At 36.7% G+C, this 24,134-nt stretch overlaps 1 protein-coding gene and 1 long non-coding RNA gene across 2 annotated transcripts in view; one reads left to right on the forward strand and one right to left on the reverse strand.

Annotated features, from left to right (window-relative positions):
- The window catches only part of CNST (consortin, connexin sorting protein), an 89,190-nt gene that overhangs the window by 11,200 nt on the left and 53,856 nt on the right, over positions 1 to 24,134 (reverse strand). Inside the window, exons 4-9 of the mRNA XM_069544684.1 lie at positions 19,940 to 19,970; positions 17,833 to 17,919; positions 17,283 to 17,397; positions 15,075 to 15,096; positions 14,802 to 14,898; positions 4,444 to 5,330 (exon numbers count right to left, since the gene is read on the reverse strand). Of these exons, the coding sequence (XP_069400785.1) occupies positions 4,444 to 5,330; positions 14,802 to 14,898; positions 15,075 to 15,096; positions 17,283 to 17,397; positions 17,833 to 17,919; positions 19,940 to 19,970 (1,239 nt within the window). The remainder of the gene's footprint in view (positions 1 to 4,443; positions 5,331 to 14,801; positions 14,899 to 15,074; positions 15,097 to 17,282; positions 17,398 to 17,832; positions 17,920 to 19,939; positions 19,971 to 24,134) is intronic.
- LOC138416027 (uncharacterized) overlaps positions 5,137 to 24,134 on the forward strand; it is a 36,031-nt gene continuing 17,033 nt past the window's right edge. The window contains exon 1 of the long non-coding RNA XR_011247482.1: positions 5,137 to 5,504. This is a non-coding gene — a long non-coding RNA (uncharacterized lncRNA). The remainder of the gene's footprint in view (positions 5,505 to 24,134) is intronic.

The raw sequence follows: 24,134 nt of genomic DNA on the forward strand, positions 1-24,134 counted from the left end.
AATCCTCTGGGGCTCATTAGACACTTACATAAATCCTGGGTCAAGCATTTTCCATGCACCCTCTTACGTTATTAGAAGACTATATTTCCTCTATGGTGACGAAGCTGGGCTTACCCTGCTCCCCTTAAAACAGTCATTCAAAAAAACACCATGATTGCTGTTTCTAAGACTCTCCTTTGAGATCCATGGAAGAGCTAATTATATGATTTCCTAAAATCCTGCTGCTTGATCCCAGCCTCGCATCTTACATTAGTAAGGGAATCCCACAGTGGTTACTTAATGTAACTTAATCCCCGGTCCCACCCAAGAGACAGAGATGACTACTGCACAGAAGTCACTTAGATTAGTTTCTCTGGAGACAAACTCAACACCAGTTCTGGATTGTTACCTTTCTCTCCATCAGAAAGTTCTAGGTTATGTCCTTCCCTATTTTGGTTCCTGTGAGACAGGTAGACCTAAAGCTAAGTAATGCTGCCGACATAGACACAGGACAAGGAACACGTGTTGCCCTCTTTCAGATTAAAAGTTTTTTAAAGACCCAAGCAGTAGTAAAGGAGTAAAGAAATTATGACGTCTTTTCTAAAAACAAAAATCGCTTGAATCTGAAGCCTTTAGTTTTCTGAACATATGCCATCTCTGCCAACAGATTACACATACATATGTTAAATGAAGAAAAACGAATGGTTTATTTTCCTATGGCATATCGTGTTGCCAAAATCTGCTCATAAAGGTATCTTTGAATTACATACTATGATTATTTTCAATGTGAATAGATTAATTATTATAAAAATTTATCCAATACTTGATGTGCTACTTATTTAGAAAACAAAACAACTCCCTCTTCTCCACATATGTAGCAGCCTACTATGAGCTGAGTGGACTTTTATTATCAATAGCAGTATGAGGCTAGTTCCTATTGCCTCCTTGAACTTGTATAGCATATTTCCTCCTAAGGTTCTGATGCTAGGAACAGCTAAAGAGTTTAAAGAGACAATAATGCAACCCTCCCAGGTTCCAGAACAAAGCCAGTCAATGATGTATTAGCATTACTAGATTGCTGGGTAAGAGGAGTTTGCATTCTGAGATTAAAATGTCAGGGTATTATGGGTATTGAGAAAAAATTTCATCTTTTTCTAAAAACTAGGATACTCAAATTCAGTAAACGGGTAGCACATGCAGTCAGACAACTGTTAGACAGAGGCTTCACACATGTAGCATCCTTCTCTGAATTTTTAAGCACTGCACCTGTAATGTCATGGCACTCAGAAGTTACATAAAAATCACTGAATGAGGGGATAAGTGAGTGAGTCGCTCTAACGTACAGACACTCCACATGTGATGAACTTTTTTCTTAAGAATCTATGAAATGAACATAAATGTTTTTGATGCTTTTTGAAAACAGTAGAGGGGGTAGAATGGGGAGGGAGGTGGAAGGGATGTTCAAGCGGGAGGGGACATGGGTAAACCTATGGCTGATTTCATGTTGATGTTTGGTAGAAATCAACACAATACTGTTAAAGCAATTATCCTGCCATTAAAAACAAATTTTTTTAGAAGATTAAAAAAAAACAGTAGATATTATACATTTGATGACAGTGTGTCAGATTCTAGGTTCTCTTTTTACATAAGAAAGAACAGCAATGCTTCGGATACTAAGCTATTATTTTACTTAGCAAAATTATTCTGGCTTTGAAAACATTTCCCAAACCTAGAAAAGTTTCATTGATACATATTTCTTTATTAATGAATTACTGTACATTAGTTCTCTATGAGATTTTGTATAAATTATCTCATCTTAATGAAATAATGATGAACCTAAGTGTTTTAAAAAAACAACAAACACTTCCATTGTGCTGGTAATGGTTATCAGGACCAAGTTCCACAGAAGTCAGAGCTGAGCAATGCAGAAATGGCAAAAGAATGAAAGCAGAGCTATGGCAATGAGAGATCATACCATTACAGTCTGCCATGAACACAGCGGCAGAAAGTGTGACAGGTGGCAAGGAGATCTGTGAGGGCGGAGTCACTGGCAAGAAATGATGAATTTGGGAGAGAAGGCCTCACAAGGAGAGCACAGTTCTGTGGAGGAACACAGGCTATGAGCCTCAGTGGATCCTGAGGGCAGGAAAAATATCCGTGAATATTATTTAGTTAGTAAGAAATTATGTTCTGTATCCTCTGCTCACAGAAGTATGGACAGGTGTGGCAGCAGAGAGCCCCTCAAATGCCACGAACTTCATCTGACTCCTCCCTGCGTCTCCATCACCTGACACATGGGAGACATCCTTACCACAGTTTCATTGAAAGCATGAAATACACAGTGTTTGGATTAAAAAGAAGTTTGTGCTTCAAAGCAAACCCCCTATTACCTGAACATTTTACTTAGCTCAAAACTTCATTCTTAAGGCGCTAAGGAAACAGTAAGCACAGTGATTTTCAGTTTCAAAGTTTAAAAACTTCTCCTGACACAGTTAGGCAGATTTTATAAAAGTATAATTTTTAGGATGGAGAAGGAGTATTCAGAAACAGTCCATTTAGCATTATCATAGAAAAGTAAACTAGCTTTGTCAGTCATATGCAGCTTCTGGGGTTTTAAAATCAGTACAATTTAACAGACCAATAGACTTTCAGGAAAGGGGACCATCGGGTATAAAAAGTAATTTCACAGGAAGGACGATTTTAAGATGTACATAGCATAATCTCCATGGAGGAAACCTAGGAAAAGCTGACATTATGAGTTTTAGGAAGGACTATTCCATTTAGTTGTAGTACACTGGTAATTCAACAGTTAATTCCCCACCATAAATGTCCATTAAGGCAGGGAGACTCAACAGGAGCATCTGTCCTTCTCCACAGTTTATATTTGAAAAAGTAAAACTAGACCATACAACAAGTCAGCTTGATTCAACCTGAAAAGAAGCAGTTAGATGGTAGTAAAGTTCTGGTATTAAACCTAGATTTGAATATGGTTGTGGCCTTGCTTTGATAATTCCCTGGACCAGAAGTCTGATGAAAATAAAGAGAAAGGAGTTCTGGGTCCAGTGTTATACTGTTAGATCTATTTAAAATCTTTTTTTTTCTAGTCTTAAAAATTATGATACAAAAATTATATATACACACACACATATAACATTGCCATTTTAACCATTTTTAGGTGAAATTATATTCATGTTGTACAACCACCACCAATATCTATTTCTAAAAGTTTCATCACCCCAACAGAAACTCTGCACTTATTAAGCACTACTAAACAATTTTAAGGAAAAACTTAAGAAGAAAAGTCAGTTTATGGAGGATTGACTGTCAATGGCAATAAAAAGATCCAGTTAAAATATAAAGAATGACTATTTTATCTATTTTGTGAAGAAAAAAATTTAAAAAAATCAGAGCTGATAGAGAGTTGACTATAAACTGCAAGAAAGCAAGCTAGTAACATGCCAGTAGTTATCTTAGAAAGCTCTCACAGGGTTTCATTTCCATATGTATTCTGTTGTCTACTTTGGCTTGGCTACATTTCCATCTTGATGGCTTTTTATTTCAGTGATAATGCAGAATCAGAAAACAACAGATACAAATTAAATTAAAAGCTTACTTGGAAAAAATATAAGATGAGAGAAGAAGAAAAGTAGTTAGCATCCTAATTCTCAGAGAAATAAACAGAATCAGACGGTAGCTCCATAAGGCTGGTAACAGTATTTGAAGTCAGTATTTGAAGGCTGAGTCAGTATTTGAACTAAGGTTGTCACACATTGCTATTTCTACTAGGCCAGGCTGCCTTTTGGAGGTGCTATAGTTTTGGTATGGTCCCCCCACCCCAGCCTGAACTTTAAAAAAAAATTGTATTTTCAAACAAAGGAGGATGGTCACTTTGATATTCTCTCCTGCCCTCTTTTTTGGTTTTGATTAGCTTAATTACTATTTAGAGAAACTTTAAAACTTTGAATTATTTGTAAAATTTGACTTAGTCAAGGAGTATTTAGTTTGTTCAAACCTAGAGCTGATAAATCCATTCAGTATTTCCAACTCTTACTGTATTTTAAAATGTTTCATTCATTGCTATACTGTTTTAAAGAATTTCAAAATACATTAGTATTAAGAAGAAACAGTAGTATTTTATCTTCTAGATGTATGACAAGAAACATAAGATCTCCTCACAAGCATGTAACTAATCTTGTCTTGTTTGTAATTCCCAGGCCTGCTGAATGAAAATCATAAAAATATGAAAAATGGTGTATATAATATTTACTATACTGGAGGCATGCAATATAATTACCTGAGGAATAAACATCATGATTATACATAGTGAGTCAAAGTTTATGCTAACTCAATTTCCCTGTCCTGGTTGAGGCCAGAGAAAAATTGACAAAAGCAAGGCAATATTTAACATATATGTGCTTTAAAATTTCATCTTATTTTTAAAATTCTATTAAATCTCAAATTTACCTCTGCGATCTCTATCCTTTTTGCAAGATCATCGAGAGAGAGGCAGCTTTCATCAGAAGGCAGGTTCTCCTGTAGGCTATAGGATGCTTCTTCAGGAGAAAGATCTTGAAGGAAATCAGAGTCTTCCTCTTGGTTATCTTCATATGAGAGGGAATCTTCAGTATCTTTTAAGCATCCTTCTAAAAGGCTGTTCAGGTAGTCGTCTGTCTCCTTACTGACTTGTTCTTCCTTATCTCCCTGTTCCTCTGGGGCCATATACACCTCTGGAAGCACTGTACTTAAATCAGACACTGGATTATTTTCACAAAGTACACTCTCAGAGCCCTCTGAGTCAGCCTGCCCCTGTGGTGATTTTCCATCACGCTCTGTGAGATCAGGTTGCTGCAGCTCATTTAATTCATTGTTCTCAAGTTGGTCTGTGGGCAACGCCTCAGAAGCATCCCAGAGTGGCAACCGGAGTTCCTTTCTTTGTGAGTATTTACCCTCAGAAATCAATGCAGGAGGTATATGGTCAGAGCCTGGTGAAATCAATGGCTCTGTCACTGACTGGCTGGAAACCTTAGGGTCCTTAGCAATGCGCTCTGTTTCGGCCAGGTCTTGGCAGGCCTCTGTCTGAGCCAGCTGCAAGCGGCTGTCATCCTCAGGAGCGTTCCCTGAGGAGTGGGGGCTGGACCTGCTCCCTGCCGACTCCGAGGGCTGGGCGTGGAGCTCCTGCGTGGCTTCAGCGCTGCAGAGCGGCTCCTCCGTGTGGCCCTTCCCTGCAGTTACCAGGAGGCTCCGGGGATCTGCCTGCCTGACCATCTCATTACAGCAGGGACTGCTCTCCGGGGTCTCTTCTTTACGTTGGCTTTCTTTTCTTGATTCCATGCCAAGACAAATTTCACTCTCTGAAGATGAAGAAAAACAAGTGGTTTCAAGATTCAACATGGCACTTTGTACAGAAGGGAAGAGAAAGGACATGAATTGATCATGGGACACAGTAATGCTCTGCACCTCTGAAATGGAAATTCTACCTGTTGGATTATAGCATCTTTAAGTAGAAGAAATACTCTAAACATTTAGTAAGTAATCCTTTAGATATAAAAATTAAGAGATTATTAGAAAACATGTTAAGAATAAGAATATATTGCTTAGTCTTCATTATAATTGAAAAAAGTCATTTTTTAAAGGTTTAAAAGACATTCTAAACTTTATTAGCTGCATCTATTTAAACAAATATTTTAAAGTGTGGGAAAATTATTTTTAGTATGTTTATGAAATATACTGTATCACATTGTAAGAAAAACAATACTGGTTCTGATCTATTAAGACTAATTAAGGAACATGCTGTGCTGTGCTTAGTCACTCAGTCGTGTCTGACTCTCTGTGACCCCATGGACTGCAGCCCACCAGGCTCCTCTCTCCATGGGGATTCTCCAGGTAATAATACTGAAGTGGGTTGCCATGCCCTCCTCCAGGGGATCCTCCCAATCTAGGGACTGAAACCAGGTCTCCCACATTGCAGGCAGATTCTTTACCATCTGAGCCACCAGGGAAGCCCAATAATACCGGAGTGGGTAGCCTATCCCTTCTCTAGGGATACTTCTGACCCAGGAATCAAACCAGGGTCTCCTGAATTGCAGGTGGATTCTTTACCAGCTGAGCTTCCAAGGAAGCCCCTAAGGAACATAAATCTGTTCAAATTTATTTAAGCATCCTTAATAATAACATTCTTAATTAACGTATTAGAAAATTACTTGTAACTTCTCAAGGGGAAGTAGTAACAGGCAGTGGTAAAAAGCAAAGTATAAGTCTTGGCACCAGGCAAAAATGGGTTTGGAATTTTGATATTTCTTTCAATTTCTATTTTAAATAAAATCAATTTAAAATACTTCCCTTTGACATTAAACCATTAAAAAGTTTCACAAAATATATACTGAATGCATACATAAATTAGTAGATCACAGAGAAGCTTGTTCATGATTCAGCTTTCGGTTGACTGGGCTACGTCACGTTAGTCACTTTCACTTCAGCCAAGTCAAAAAGTCACTGGCTGTGATCCTGTGGGCTACAGCCTGCCAGGCTCCTCTGTCCATTGGATTCTCCAGGCAAGAATCCTGGAGTGGGTGGCCACGCCCTTCGCTAGGGGATGTTCCCGACTCAGGGATTGAACCTACGTCTCCTGCATTGGCAGGTGGGTTCCTTACCACTAGTGCACCTGGGAAGCCCTTTCGGTGGATCAAGCATTCCTAACTCCTGGCATGCTGCACTTCATGGGGTTGCAAGGAGTCAGACTTAGCAACTGAACAACTATCACAGAAGTTTTAACTTTTTCTTTTATCATATATTATTTAATTTTAAAATGATGTAAATTAAATAATATAAGGACTTCCCTGGTGGCTCAGACGGCAAAGCGCTTGTCTACAATGCGGGAGACCTGGGTTTTATCCCTGGGTTGGGAAGATCCCCTGGAGAAGGAAATGGCAATCCGCTCCAGGACTATTGTCTGGAAAACCCCATGGACAGAGGAGCCTGGCAGGCTACAGCCCATAAGTTAAAACTTCTGTGATAGTTGTTCAGTTGCTAAGTCCGACTCCTTGCAGCCCCATGAAGTGCATGCAGCATGCCAGGAGTTAGGAATGCTTGATCCACCGAAAGGGCTTCCCAGGTGCACTAGTGGTAAGGAACCCACCTGCCAATGCAGGAGACGTAGGTTCAATCCCTGAGTCGGGAACATCCCCTAGCGAAGGGCGTGGCCATCCACTCCAGGATTCTTGCCTGGAGAATCCAATGGACAGAGGAGCCTGGCAGGCTGCAGCCCACAGGATCACAGTCAGTGACTTTTTGACTTGGCTGAAGTGAAAGTGACTAACGTGACGTAGCCCAGTCAACCGAAAGCTGAATCATGAACAAGCTTCTCTGTGATCTACTAATTTATGTATGCATTCAGTATATATTTTGTGAAACTTTTTAATGGTTTAAAGTCAAAGGGAAGTATTTTAAATTGATTTTATTTAAAATAGAAATTGAAAGAAATATCAAAATTCCAAACCCGTTTTTGCCTGGTGCCGAGACTTATGCTTTACTTTTTACCACTGCCTGTTACTACTTCCCCTTGAGAAGTTACAAGTAATTTTCTAATACATTAATTAAGGACGTTATTATTAAGGATGCTTGGGCCAAAGGTTAAAATCAAGGATGAAATATAGTGATGATTATATTATACCTTGCTTTTCATGTATTGGTACTTCAATATTTAACAATTAGCAATGGTGGCACATACCGTAACAAAGGCAGGACTTAAATGCCATCTTCTGATTTCAGAGAATCAGGGAAAGAAACTGGCAAACTCAGCTCTGTACTGCTTAGTTCGTATTACCTCTCCCAACACCTCAAGTCAAAGTCAGATGAGGAGAGGACAAGGAAAAAGAGGTCTCTTTTGGGGAGAATACAGCATTCTTTCTTTTGTCCCACCCCAAAGAATCACTCGGGGAGATGGTAAAGCTCCATGAGATGGTGAAGGACAGGGAAGCCAGGCATGCTGCAGTCCAAGGGGTAGCAAAGAGTCGGACATGACTGAGCCTTGAAGAACAACAAAGATTCGCTCAAAGTTGAGAAGACTGCAAAAAACCATTTTAATCCCCATTAGGTTGTCACCTTCACCACTGAGCTTGCTGGTCTGCCTCTCTGTTAAGATGGGGGAGGTCAGAGCAAGGAGGGCCCCAGCCAGCTGCAAAGGGATCCAAGCTCTTCTCCCCAAGTTCCCAGTACCCAAAGGTTCAGAAGACAGCCTTCCAGACACATCCATAGAATTCAAAGAATAAAGAGCATAAACACATGGCAGAGAGGCCCTCAAATCAGAGGAACGGGGTATGCTATCTCAAGCTGAAGGTCAGTTACCTGAAGGACCACAAATGTCCAGGAAAGTGACTTGGAAGTAAGCTCCTCCTCACTTGGTCCTGCTGGAGCCACCAACGTCCCTATAGATTAGATTCAGGCCTATGCACTAATCTAGATAGCTCAAAAGGGAAAAGACCATGCACCCAGCCCTTTCAGACCTGGTGGACAGAGAAGAGCTTTGAATACAATGAGATTTAAGTGTTAAATTTGGAATGTAATAGGACTAAGTTATAAAGAATCAAAGTGAGAGTATTTAATAGCTATAAGTTATTGAAAGGTTAGAGAATCAGCCTGAGATGGCATTCTATTGTAACAGGGAAGAGCAAATTCTGACTTTATGTTGGATCTGTTTCTTTTACTTTAACCTTCGCTTTTTATTGCTTTTGTTATTATAATCACCGTCTACAACTGTAAGCATACACAATGGCCTGCCACAGGGAACCCTGCCCCTCCAACCTGTCTGTTAAACTAGAGTACTTTGTTCAGCTCACAGAGAGACATTCTGACCCTACTCACCTGTGAAAGGCTGCAGAAAAGAAATTAACATAACCCCTCCACAAGACTGGTTATTTCAGGAGATTTCTGCAAGACTTAGGACCTTTTTACTTTACTTCCTCACCTCCTTCCCCTCTCTGTTCTATAAAAGAACCTAACATCCAGGCTCCCATAAGATGGCTATTTTGAGACATTAATCTGCCATCTTCTTGGTCTGCCAGCTTTTTGAATAAAGTCGTATTCCTTGCCTCCAACACCTCATCTCTGATGTACTGGCTTGTCCTGCAGTAAGCAGAGTGAGCTTGGACTCGGTTAACAATACAACCGGAAAGTGAAGTGGCTGACTGTGGTTACCAGACAAAACACAATCAAAGTAGCTCCTAATGAAGCAAGATAACATGTAAGTGGTGTGCCGTAAAGACTATCATTGGTACAATGTATTATTTATAAAATAATAGCCTGAGAACAGTTGCTTCATTCCACTATTAGAAACAATATTAAATATAAAAAATATAGTAATTTAAGATGTAAAGGGCAAAAATTTCAGACTAGATCAAGACAGTAGCTATAGTTTATGTGTGATGCCATATAAATGATATTTTTAATACATATTCAGTCTCCAAATCAAATAAGACATATGCCATTTTATAATTTGTTATATCAAATTATGCTTTTGGAGAAAAGTTTTAAACCTGTCTTTACTGGTAATGCAAAACAGTCTTCTGCCTTAGTCTTCCATCTGTCTGATTCCTGCTCTCTAGGGGCAGCTACTTTTCAATTCCTTTAGCTTTTTCTGCTCATATTTACCCTCCATTTCTAGAGAAGACTTCCATTGTTATCTATTGACTTTTCAGTTTTAGAGACCACCTACTAACTTCCTACTAAGGAAGAGAGTTAGTTCTCATGGTTCTTTAGATTCTCTCTTTCCCCTCTAGCTCCCATTACAATTCAACATAAATCTGGGGCAAATCAATATTTAAAGTTTACAGTACTATGGCTTTGTAAGTATTATTCACAAGATACCCAGACTGTGTATTATGGTACATTTTTCTTTCTCATTTATGCTGTTTTCTTTTGTGTTGATAACTGCCTCATTACTTTGTTAAAAATAATTTTAATCTATGCATCTTTGAACTCTGACAGATGGACAACTATGGCATATGTAACAACAGATAATCTTTCAGTTTTAAAACATATTCTTCTGGAGTCCCTGACCTGGAACTCCTTTCCAGGCTTGCTACACAGGTGTTGTCCTGGAATTTCCTTTCCCAGTGATCCTAGGAATTCATTTTGGCTCTATTTTGGAAACCTTGTTTTCTCTGAATCCCAGGTCTTCCTCTTTGTTTATTTTCTCTTATTGTAAGGACACTTCCTAAGAAAATGTACATGGAAGGTGAACTTTTTAAGATTACTCACATCTTAAAGTCTTTACTCCTTCACCACTGATTAGAACTTTGGTTGGGTAAAGTTTTCTAGGTTAGAAATCCTTTTCTCTCACATTTTTGAAGACACTGCTGTATTATGTCTAGTCTCCAATAGGGCTTCCTATTTGGTCAAGAGGGGATATCAAGGTCTAAATGCTTCCTACACAGCTTTTTGACTTAAATTTAGAGGTCCTCTCTGTGCTTCCATTTCCCAAACCCTCTCAGGCAGAAATCAACTTTTTCCCTGTAGACACTTAGTTTTCGGCTTTCCCTGGTATGTTAAGTTGGGCTTCCCAGGTGGCTCAGTGGTAAAGAATCCATTTCCAGTGCAGGAGATGCAGGTTCTATCTCTGGGTGGGGAAGATCCCCTGAAGAAGGTAATGGCAACCCACTCCGGTATTCTTGCCTGGAGAATCTCATGGGCAGAGGAGCCTGGTGGGCTACAAACCATGGAGTTGCAAAGACACAGCTGAGTGACTGAGCATGCACGGTATGTGAAGCCAGCTGTCACCCATCCATCTGCTTTCCAGCTTCCAACATTTTCTGGATGTCATATCTGCTGCTGGTTCCTTGCCAATTCTGTGCTTCTGGCTTTCTGCCTTTAAGGATCCCTTTGTGACATTTCAGTAGTATTTTTTTTAAAAAAGTAGAAGTAAATGGTCAATCTACTATGTTTAACCAAAAATATATTTTGAATTTTCTACAAGCAGGTATCATAGTATAAACTTATTGCTAATGTTTCTGTTAATACTAACATGAATTTCCATTAACTTGCTTTCTTGAGCCCAAAGATCTAGTAAGGTAAGTCTACTAATCCCTATTGCATTGACTTAAGACACACTAAAAAAAAAAATTCTACTCTGATGAAACAACAATGGAATAATAGTTGAATGTATGACATACTTAATAATACCAAATTAAAAAGGTAGTTCTCAAATGAGAAGTCAGACTTCATCTAAGCTCTAACATGTGCTCTACAAACGCACATGCCTTTGAGTTATTCTCGCAACTCTCATTCTGCCATGAATTCTCTTCAGGGAACAATTCCCTATGTTATTTATGGATGAGACTAAAGCATTCATGAATTAACATGTTTCTTATACCTTCTCAATATCTCACTAATTATCATGTAAAAACATTTGAGTGATATATCAGGCTTGAAAAAGAAATTTTCAATGTTAATATTTATTTTGGCAGATTGATGAAAAAATGTGCCTTCATTAAGTTTGAAATATTGATAATAGTGTAAATTAGTGCATCTTCTACAGAGATCAATGCAAAACTAAAAATGTACACCCTTGGTCCTCAGAGGAAAACAAGTTAAAAACCACAGTGACACTCATATCTACCAAAATGACTTAAAAAAAAAGACTGACAATATTAAATGTCAGCAAGGATTTGGAGCAATTGAAATTTTCATATATTTGCTGGCAGGGTATAAAATGGGACAACAGCATTGTAGAACTTTTTTTGACAGTTTCTTACCAAGTTAAACATGTACCTTCCATATGACCCTGATTCTACTTTCAGGTCTTTACCCAAGAGAAATGAAAACACATATCTACAAAAACAACAACAAAAAAACAACTTCCTATCAGTTTTATTCATGATATCTCCAACTTGGAAATTACTCAAATGTCTATCAACAATTATGTGGATAAACGAATTGTGTAAAGTTAAAAATGGAATACTACTCAGCAACAAAAAAGAATGTATTAATGGTACATTTAGTCATAAGGGTAACTCCCAAAAGAAAGTATGCTGAGAAATTCTATTTCTATTACATTTGGAAACAGGGAAAACCTATTGATAATAACAGGAAGCACTGGGTTGCCTGGGACTGGAGGTGGGAAGGACTGAGTATAAGAAGATTTGGAGAAAGATTTGCGAGTGATAAAAATGATCCATATTCTGACTAGGGTAGGAGTTACATGACTGTACACAACTGCCAAAACTCATCAAATTGTGCACTTAAAATGGGAACATTTTATTGCATAGAAATTGTACTTCAATAAAGTTGATTAAAAAGTGGGAAGGGAATGATAAACGGAGAACTCAGGATAATGACTACCTTGGGGCAGGGGAGTAAAGCAGGTGATGGGATAGAAAGAAACACAAAGGTAGTTTTAACAGGAGGACTGACAATAATCTAATCCCTCTGTTGGGAATAAGGTTCACAGGTCTTCATTTTTTTAATACATTGTTATAAATGTATATATGTAACATGGTTTCACATATAAATATAACTTAATAAAAATGAATTAAAATATAATAAAAATACATGGGCTTCAGGGCCAGAAAACAGGGTTTTAACTTTGTGTTCTAATTAGTTCTGTTTGGAAAAGTCACTTACCTCCCCTGAGTTTCTTAAAATGACTTAGCCTACCTTAAATCCATTGTTAAGAGGAAAAGATGAAGTAATATACATAAAAGTACACTGAAAATATAAAGTAATATGTAAATAACTTGGGGACTTTAATCATGGTAGATTTATCAGGAAAGCAGCAATGCATAACACATAGAGAAGATTAATGGAATACCAGCCATAGCGGGTGGTGATAACATGGGAGGAGGTACTAGAGGAAGGGTAATGAGAGCAGTCGGCACGTAGGTTTCTTACCTTGTGCCAGGCACTGTTCTAAACCTTAATGAAATTACTAATTTAATCCTCATAAAAATCCTATGAGGTAAAAATAACCCACATTTGGAGCTGAGCAAAGGGAGGGACAGAAAAAAGCTAAGCAACTTGTCTATGGTCACACAAACTTTTTCTTCTGGCCACACCATGTGGCATGCAGGATCTCAGCTCCTCAACCAGAGATTAAACCTGTGCCCCTACATTGGGAGTGTGGAGTCTTAACCACTGGATTGCCAGGGAAGTCTCTTAAGGTCACACAAATTTAAGTGGTGGAGAGAGGATTCAAACCAGACAAGTTTGATACCAGCAACAACCATACACAGACAAAAGCAAGTTACTTATTATATAAGGAGCTTAAGACCAAGACATATATAAAGAAAGAAAAGCAAAACTCTACACTGTAGAACATGTAAGATATTAGAAACAAGGAATACAGGGTAAAACAAAGAGAATATATTAAATACAAATCATTTAGAGTAATATTTTCATATTTCTATTTTTTTCATATTCTTTCTAACATTTCTCTGTATTTATTCATAGAATAACCTGTCTGAGTAGACTATGAGAGATTTGACATTTTTCTTTAAAAGATACTATTTTATCAGACTTGGCAAGATTTCTTTCTCTAGAATTTAGTTCACACCCTTCCCATAAAATGGTTACTAATGAAATGTCTGCACTGTGGAATTTGATAATCCATACAACTTCCTTAGCAGAAGTATGCTGCAATTCAGTTAGAAACCAGAAGACACAGGTTCTAGTTGTGAGTCAAAGCACCAAGTAAGTGGCTTATGTGCAGTATCTCAGTTTACCTGTCTGTGCCACGCATCCTGCGGCAGAGGCTAAGCTGGAAGTAGTGCTGAGCTATTGCTGGGCAGTGTCAGACTCAAACTTAGAATAGCCTTCTTCCCAATGTGCACAACACAGAGACGTATTCACACCCAAACTAGGTGACTACTTTGTGATGTTTTCCCGTAAGATCTTTATGAAGCTCATTATATTCTGGTTTCCAGCATAACAATGACCAGAAAAGAGAGATAGGAAGAACAGAACATAGTAGGATTGACCTAAGGCAACCCAAATTTGCCACATAAGAGAAGAGGGGATAAAGTAAAGATCTGAGGGGAAAAACTTAAAAGAGAAAAAGGCAAGTGAAATTCAGGGCATCATCATCATCATCTTATCTCTTCAGGCAACTCAGTTAAGACACATGATGCTGCCTGTTTAACATCAGGGTTTTCAGACCCAGGAATATAAAGTAGTACTAAAATCATATACATGGAAAAATAAATGCCCTAAAACACATTTTAAAAAATCTATCTTTAGTTTCTCAAGTTTTTGTAATGAACATACATTATTACTATAAGAAAACAAATTTCTAAAACTCTTAACTTTTGACATAAGACACAGTGGTATAAAACATAACTATAAATGCTTTAGAAATATATATATACAAATTAAAGTATACCATGTTAGCTAACAAAAAAAGGAAGAGAATTACTAAGATAAGCTATTAAGATACAGAACTTATCTTGATAATATCTACATTTACAGAAAAAAATTTCTGGTAAAGTTTGTAAAAATAATTGTTGGTTTTTATACAGAAAAGAATACCTGAATGCACTAAAACCAGTCCGCTTTCACAGCTTATTTGCACTCTTGTCATATTCTCTTAGATACATATAACCACCTACTGAAAACATGGGACAATTTTATGTTTTCATAAGAATTTAGATTTTATACTTTCTACTACTAGATATCTAAAAATAGGATTATATGATGTTAAAAGAAACCCTTGCTTTGCTATTTGTCTAGGAGCAGTATGCACAAAAAAGCTCCTTCACAGCAACTCAGATGTAATACTTGTAAAATATTATATGAGGCAGGCATTTTTAACGTCTACTTCTAATTTAAAAACATACCCAGCTCTTTGGCTGCAGCTCCTCTTTCCTTTGGATCTTCAGATACTATTAACTGCGTAAAGCATTTCCTTCCCAGGGACTTCTGGACAGCTGCTATCTAAAAAGTTTTTCAAAAAGAAAGAAAGAAAGAAAAAAAAACTTTGGGGAAAACTGTTGCATTAAGTTAGAAAGCTGAAAACAATTTGAGGAAGGTTTATTTTCTAAACCAGTCCATACAACAAAACATGACACTCTACGTTTTTCCTATAAACATTTTCAAAGAAAATCTCTTACCTTATCTTTGGATAAAAGAGGACTGTAGGAAAAAAGAGAGAGGGGGGAAAAAAGAATTAAAAAAAATATTATAGCAGCAAAATGCTTCCAAACAAATGTCACTGAAATGGCTGTAAAAAAAAAAAGAAAAAAAATACAGCTTCTCTGGATTCTAATATTAGCACAGAACATTTCCACTGCTGAAACATTACCACTGGTTCACACAGTTCAAAGTGCAACTATATCATGTGTTAATCTTCTTAGATGACCAATAACTAATGAAAAACCTCCAAAGAAGCTATAAATACTGAGATTCAGTGGGGGAAAAAATGTCAACCTTTTGCTAATAATGTATTTCAAGAGTACTTTACACATATTAAAATTTCAGTTTATGTCATTATCGTCTAAAGTTGATTATGGCAGAAGATATTTTATTCACATTTTCCACAGAAAAGGATAAAAATAGACGTAATCTGTAAATATATTTTAGGGAACACTCAAGATAAAAGAATGCATACATTCACCAAAAAGCATACACAATAATGTTCACAGCCATTTTATTCATAATATTAAAAAACTGGAAACAATCCAAATGTCTACTAACAATATAATGGATAAATAAATTGCTGCACAGTCATATAATGAATCCACACAGGAGTAAAGCAGAGCAAATTACCACTGCAGGTAACAACATGTAACACAGATGTAATCATGCGCAAAAAAGCTAGACACAAAAATCTAGTCCGTGTGATTACATTTATGTAAAACTACAGGACAGGCAAATACAGTGTTACAGAACTCAGATAGCAGTTACTACCTGAGGGGGATGGGTGCTGGCTTTGTACACAAATTAGGGAGCTTTCTGAAGGGCTGGACTGTTTTGACTCTTGGTCAGAGTATTAGTTACATATATGTATCCTGTACATATAAAAATTCAGCTGTGTGCTTTAATACTCAAACATTTTATATTAATTTTAGGAGTATAATTTTGGGGAATTATCAAATATAAGCGTAAAATTTTAGGTTTGGTTTACAGTACTATCTACTGTTCACTAGTCAGATATTCTCTAGAGATGTGAAGCAATGTGACTGAAGACTAGTTTTTAAATTATGTGTTGGCACTAATAAGGACCTATTGTATAGCACAGGGAACTCTACTCAATACTCTGTAATGACCTATATGGGAAAAGAATCTAAAAAAGAATATACATGTATAAAAGTATAACTTGATTCACTTTGCTTTATACCTGAAACTAACAACATTATGAATCAACTATACTGCAATAAAAATTAAAAAAACAATATGTGTTGGCAAGTTGCCTTATATTTAAAAAGAGAGAAAAAATAAAAAAAGTCATGTCTATATTAGGTTCAATAACTATTTATTTTTAAATAATTAAAACATTTATAACACATTAAGCAATTATTAGTTCCCTGGGAAGAGCAGAAAAGTATCTATATTGAATATTTTGAAAGTAAGAAAAAAATCTCCCTTATCTATTTTTAATATTCCATTATTTAAAAGTTTTACAAAGCCAAGAGTTAACCTATTTAACACACTAAAATTAGGTCATAATGCAGAATCCATAAAAAGACTGTTTCAAAAGTTCAAACTAACACAATAAAATTGTACATCCCAGAAATCTGCACTATTTTAATAACTATCATGTCCCCTCACCTTTATAATTCTGAGTTTTCAAATAATAAATTAAAATATATATACTTAAGTGCTTTATTATTACTATGTTCAGTTTTAAAAATCCAACTCTTTATATAAATCAAACAATTTAAAATTATCTGGTATTCTGATTAAATGCATTTGCATTCCACTATTAGGCTACTTTTAAAAGTGTGTTTTTACTACAACATATAAACAGTGACAGACATACAAACACTGGAAAATAACTGTAATAAAAATTCCAACACAAAATTTTCCATCTGAATCACCTAATCTCTTAAGCAAAAAGTAATCAAAATTAGAAGTAATCAAAATTTTTACATTTAAAAATTTCTAATTAGAAGGTGCTTTGAATTTTGTACAACAGACCTTTTGTTAAGTTTTGTGTAAGAAACAGATAAAAGCTGAGAAAGGAACCTAATCATTTTATTAATTTTAATTTCTCCAGTTAGCATTAAAACAAAGAAGCGAATTCTGCATTTTAACTATTCTGGACTACAATGCTTCTCCAATATTCTATTCCAGTTCACTGTAAACAGTCAAGTACTTACTCGTGATGTGTTGCACAAAATTTAGCAAGCCGTTCAAAATCTTCACCATTAAATCCCTTTTCTGAATTCCTCAAAGGTGTAACTGTATGTGGCTGTACAGTTTTCCATTTTGTTTCTAAATTTAAAATATCTGTTAGTCACTAGCTATTACAAAACATGTTTAGAAGGGGAAAAATACTTAAGTGGCACCACTGATAAAGATTATCATGAAAAATTATCTTTTCAGCCCAAAGTTAACACAGAAATAGCTAAGTGATTACTTTTAGATCTAAGTATATAACCCAGAGACTAAATCAGCCAAGGACATCAGAAGAAATGAAAAAGTTACAAGTGTTCTTTTCTTGGCACTGGTATGAAAAACAAAATACAAAGACAAAGACTTTCTTAAAATGAGGTAAACTTGCGGTAAAAATGCTACTTTCTTTGCAACACTAACTTGACTAGAAACATCTACTTCCTGACTTAGAAAACCAGGTCAAATACGTTAACTTTCTAGAGAAAATTTGTTAGATTATTGATAATTCTGCATTCTACATTAGTTTGTACTCACCCCACTGTTCTTGAATGGCAGAAAGATTTGCGAGCAATTGCTCATGATACAGTCGTTCGAGCTGAATGAATTTCATTGCTTTCTCATCTGAACAGAAAATTTGAGGAAAACAGGAATCCAGGCTAAAGAATAATGTCCTAGATCAACTGAGAATTTTGAAGCTTATCAAAAAATGAGAGGACTCTAAATATTTTTAAATTTAAACAAAAAAGTAAGGTTTCTTGGTTTTGAAGTAGGTAAATTTTAATGTTGCATATCATGCAGTAGCTACCTGGTTTCTATTCTATCAGTAAACAGAAGACAGAAAAAGAAGGTTTTAATGTTCAAGAAATGCCTGCTTGCTAATAATACCTCTAGCAGTCAATTAAATATAATTTAATTGGAAATAGGACCCATATGGAATCCGTAATCTAAGTGTCCCCTGTCTTTTTCCTCTCCTTAAATTACCTTCTGTCAAGCCACTATGTTATCCTCTAGTCAAATGTTTGTTTCTGATTGCAACTCCCCGTGATTCTTATTTCTCACTGAATGTTGTTTTTTTTTTTTTTGTAAATTAACTTGCCACAGTGATTTTTATAATTATGTGATTTGACTTTTTTTTTTGGTAGATTTTCTTATGAATTTCTGCCTTCTCCATCTGTATCACACATTTAGCATTACATGCGGTCAAGACAAGCTGTCCAACTGTCTACCTTCCTTTGGGCCATGTTCTAAATGTTGACCCAGAAAGAAGGAAGAGAAAAAACTCACTGTTTAGCTTTTTAGCCTTCCCATGGTCACTCAGAGGTTCAGTTCTCTCTCTCATTTGTGTCTTAAATATATGCCAGGGATCATAAAATAGACCAGGGAGAAGCAGAGACAATTCTAATTTCCTCTGCTCACAACTTAAAAATATACCAATGTTTCTCACACTTTACTGAACATAAATGTTATTCGAAAATCTTGGTAAAATACAGATTCGTGAGTCTGATCCCCAGAAGCTCTGATTCTAAAGCCCACGAGTCTGCATTTCTAGGAAGCTCCCAGGGAAGTTGATGTGATCTGCACTGTACTCCATCATACTCATCATCTGGGTAGTTCTAAGCTTCATTTCCTTAAGAATTTGATTTCCTTCAGACTTAGTGACAGACAGCCACTGCCCTAAGTTTCTACCACACTTTACTAGTTTACCTGATAGAGGTTCAGGATGACAACTGCTTGTCCTCCAATCTGTAGTGAAAATCAGTAAGGTTAGGAGAAAAAAGAAATCACACAAATGGGGAAATAAAGATACTTAGGATGAGTTCTCTCTAAAGTGTATATATTGGACCTTCTCTGAAAAAATATAAACAATTTTAAGAGAGGGAAATTACAACATGGAAGGAATAAATCTTTCTTTTACAAAAGTTATGGGCTTTCCAGGTGGTACTAGTGGTAAAGAACCTGCTTGTCAATACAAGCAGATGTAAGGTAGATGTAAGAGATGTGGGTTCAATCCCTGGGTCTGAAAAACCCCCTGGAGAAGGGCATGGCAACTGACTCCAGTATTCTTGCCTGGAGAATCCCATGGACAGAGAAGCCTGGCGGGCTACAGTCCATTGGGTTGTAAAGAGTCGGACATGACTGAAGAGACAGCACAAACAAAAGTTAACATGCAGTCTTCCTTGACAACATTTATTCTGTTTATCGCTAATGAAGAACTCAATCTTCCCTTTGCTATATATATATAGCTATAATAAGAGTCATGAGATTTGCTATGTATAATATGGCTGACAAACTCTATCATATGAATATTACTTGACATGTACTTCTGTTTAATTCAAAAGAAAACAAATCCAATGGGTTTTTATTTTTTTGCAACATGCATTCTCCCCTTCCTCCACACACAAATATTTAGATTTTGGTAAAATTAGAGCTTGTCCACAGGAGGTCAAACTTTGGTGGTTCTAGAGAATTTTCTGGAGTAACAAATTTGCTACATCTTGTTTTCTGAGATGGTTACATGGGTGCATGAAACAAAATCCAGTGACAACAGATCATACATTCATTGTAGGTAAATCTCAATTTTAGAAGTGGGCAATTCACTAAGCATTCTAGGCATTTCTTCTTCTAATTAAAAAAAGGATACAGTCCTCCTCCTGAAAATAAGACTCTGCTATCTGTTAAAAACAAATAAAAAAAACAGAGATAGCTAAATTAACAGTTGAATAAAAAGACAAATTTGGAAGAAATCAAAACCTTGAAATTCTCAAAATCTTTGATATCAAACTAAGAAAACTCTTATTTAACTATATTTGCCAGTTCAGAAAAAATATGACTCTAGGCACAAGACACATTTCTGAAGTCACTTGTCTCAAGAAAAGCAAACACAGACATTCTTTGGTCTGTACACAATCTCATTCTTTCTATTCTATTTCAAGTCAAAGCAAACATCACTGATTCATTAGAGTTTAGAATAAGAACTCTAAAGAATGAGAGAAATGCTGTCGAGGCTTATAAAAGTAGAACACAAATGAAAGGACGGCTTTATCATAAACTAAAAAACTGAAATATGTCATGTTACAAGGGATCTTAAAACCCATTCGTCTCTTTAGTATTTCACAAACTACCTCATGGGACACTGATTTTTCATTCTCTTTTGATATTTCAGAAAAGGACAGACCAAGTGCTACTAGTTGAGCAATGATGTTTGGAATATATAGAGTGCTGCACAGGATAAAGGGCACTGGATGGGAGGGCAAGGTCCAGGGACTCAGCATCTGGACCCAGTTGAGGCACATCCCTTAGCAGATTCATTCTAGGGCAACTTTAAATTTAAAAATTCTTTGATTCTAAAAACTTTGGGGTCCTTTATTCAGATGTAGCATTTATAAATAGAACAGTAAAACCAAAAGTATACATGGAGAAATATTTGCATGAATTGATTATTGTCATACTTACAATACTTCATTAAGTAGTTCACACTTTCAGTTTGCCCTGCTTTTTCCTAAGTCACTAATGAAAAAGGTATTCTGTTTATGGATCATGATGTCTACTTTCCAGGAAGCTATCAGTACAAAGAGCAATAAAGCACTAGTCAAAGCTATAAATTAGAAATAAAAAAGGAATTTTTTTTCTAAATCCCACAGTGAAAAAAGTATAGTTTTAAAGGAAATAGTTGCCTCACTTAAAATTTATTCTACATATCTAACATTCTTCCAGGAGCAAAACAACAATATAGATGGAACTAATCACCTCTCTGTAAACTGTCAGTTTAATCCATTGGCTTTCAGACTTCTGGGATAGTTCCAGTCCCATAAGTGCAACCATAAAGACAGGATCATGAAACCCAAGGCCTCAAAAGTAAAAAGGCACTCACAGGTGCAAGGGCAGCTTGAAAAATACATACACAGGGTGCTTTCTCCCATAAAAACCTACTCCTGGCAATTCAAGTGGGGAAAAGAAGGTGTGATTTTCTTTGATGCCCCAAATGTCGAAATCCAGGAGGTAGCTTGGTAGAGCAGAAAAACATGAAAGTTTGAAGGCGAATAACCTGACTGTGTTCTAGACCAAGCTTTGCCACTACCAGTTGTGTGACTCTGGACGTGTCATTTCATGTCTCAACCTCGGCTTCCTTATTTGTAAAACAGGGTCAGGAATACCTACAATTCTAGGAGACGGAACATGTGTCTAGTGCAGTGCCCAGGACACAGCAGCAAGTGCTTCAAACGGTTTGCACTTGCTGACTCTGGACCAGAAATACTCTACTCTACCAGTGCAAAGTAGAATCGTGAGGAAGTGAGTTGACTGCCCTCCCACTTTGGGAGGGCAGTCATTTTAAGGTTTTCCTGGTTTTGGGCGTCTTTTATCTACTGGGAAGAAAAAGGAATTAGGAAGGTGTATGCATTTGTCCGCAGTCCCACAGAGTGGCTTCAAGGATCCCAGTGAAGCCGTTTCCTGCTTGAGTCTGAGATGAGTTTTAGGACATGCTCACTGAGGACAGAGTACAGCATTTGAACTACTTCTTCTCACTTCTATATGAAAAACTCTCAAGTTTATGACTTAGATAATATACATTTAAAGCTAGCCTGCCATTATATTAACAAAGTCAGTGTGTAAGAGATTACTCACACCCAAGAAAAACAAGTTTTTTTTTCGGCCACACTACACGGCCTGTGGAACTCCCCTGATGAGCGATCAGACCCATGCCCCTGCAGTGGGAGTGCAGAGTCTTAACCACCAGGGAAGTCCTCAAGAAAAGTAATTTTTAAATGGAATCTTCAAGAGATCCAAGAACTTTAGTGTGGACTCTGGAACCAGACATGGACTTAAATCTTGTCTCTATGACTTATTGGCTGTGTGACTTCAGACAAGTTTAAAAAAAATCTTCTTTGGTTATAATAATGTGTCATTCTGATACTGTGAGGATTAAATGGGCTAAAAAACCTAGAATAGTGCTACGAAAACAGTATTTCCTATTTTTAGTATTCTTATCATTGAGGCTGTTATTAGTACTGTTATGTCCATACTGACAGAGACTTACAATGGATGCTTGGAAAACAATCAATAAAACATATTAAGTGCCAAAAGGAAAAAAGAGTTCCGAGAGCTAAAAATGTAAGTGAATATCTGTAGTGATCACAGTCATTAATATCAAATGTCCTTTAGCATATATTCATCCATATAATATGTTAAAAATAGTAACTATCCTGTAATTAACTCTCCGTTAATACTTCCTTATTTCTGTCAGTGGTACTACCATTCCTAGAATTGGTATTCCTAGACTTATTCTTCTGATTTCTTTATCATCCCTTTTTTCATTATCTACACCGAGTCCTGATATCAAGATTTCAAATTCACCTCTCCGTGTTTCCACTGTCACCACGTTGACCTAGAAACTACTCTCTTTATGTTTGAATTATAAATTTCTTCTTTTATCTCTTACCTTTATCAAAAATATATATATTTACATGGTTCAAAGAGGCAAATGGTTCTATAAGGTGTGTTGAAGAAAGGCCCTACTGTTCATGCCCTATTCTGCTTTCTTCAGGAGCAAGCACTTAAGATATCTCTTTTTTAAAAAAGCACTATATCTCTACATATTATGCTTATATTTGTTATTTCTCGATTTTTTTTCCATTTTAGAAAATGGGGATTGAGTCTTTTGCGCCTTATCCTACAAACATGTACCACACACACTTTCTCTCACATATTGACCTATTCCATGTTGTTATATTGTATTAAAAGGTAGATACACATTTAATGTCTACCTTATTATGAGTAAGCCGTGTAGTAAACTCTCATTATTTTTCCCTTCATGAAAACTTTCTGTTTTCTCTGGAGTTTCTTTTTTCCTTTTTTTTTTTTGGTATAGTTTTCCAAGCACTTATCGCTTATACAACTAGTCTATCAAGAGTTGAAATCTTCCCTCAATGTATTTAGACACACTGAATATTCAGAAATCAGAAAATGATATAAAAGTTTCTCCCCAGACCCTTCTGATCTGCTCAGATAGAAGTGGGTACACTCTCTTTCTTGGTACAAAGCTGTCATCTAAGACTCTCTCTTCTCCTAGAGATCCCCTTCACCCATCTCCAGGGTAGCACCCCGTTTTCTCATATCTTAACCTTTCTGTTCCTTGGTTTACTCTCTCATTTTGGTGGAGTACACCATATAGTGACTTCCTGAGAAAGGATGAAAAGGAAATATCACAGGCCCTGACGTAGGAACACTCCTGGTATAGCTGAGAAAGTGCTAGGAGGCCGGTGTATCTGGAAAGAAGTGAAGGAGAAGGAGAGTTTTAGGAATTAAGGTCTAAGAGGTAACAGGGCCAGATCATGGAGTGTCTTGCCATGGTAAGAATTTTGGCTTTTACTCTGAATGTGAAAAGAAGTCAATGGATGGCTTTGAACAGAAAAGTCTCATGATCCCAACTAACATTTTACCTGGATCACAATGACTGCTGTATGGAGGGGGTAAAAAAAACCTAAATGGAAATAAAGGTAAAGCAGAGAGGGTTCTACAATTAGTTTACTGCAAGAATCTGAATGAAATCTGATAGTGTCTTATACTGAGATGGTGGCAATCAAGGAGGAAAGAAGACATCAGAATCTGCATATATTTTTTAAATAGATTGGCAGGATCTGCTGGTTGGATATGGACATGGGGAAAAGTGAAGGATGACTTCAAAGTATTTGGTCTCAGCAACTAGAGGGATGGATATGCCATCTAACAAAAGGGAGAAAAAAAGTCAAAGTCTGATTTTGGGCATCTTAAATTTGAAAGGCCCATGAGATGCCTCAGAAAGCTGGATGTTTAGTTTATACTGCAGAACTGAATCCTCA

This window comes from Ovis canadensis, chromosome 12 (genome assembly GCF_042477335.2).
Source record: "Ovis canadensis isolate MfBH-ARS-UI-01 breed Bighorn chromosome 12, ARS-UI_OviCan_v2, whole genome shotgun sequence".
In the NCBI taxonomy this organism is placed as follows: domain Eukaryota; kingdom Metazoa; phylum Chordata; class Mammalia; order Artiodactyla; family Bovidae; genus Ovis; species Ovis canadensis.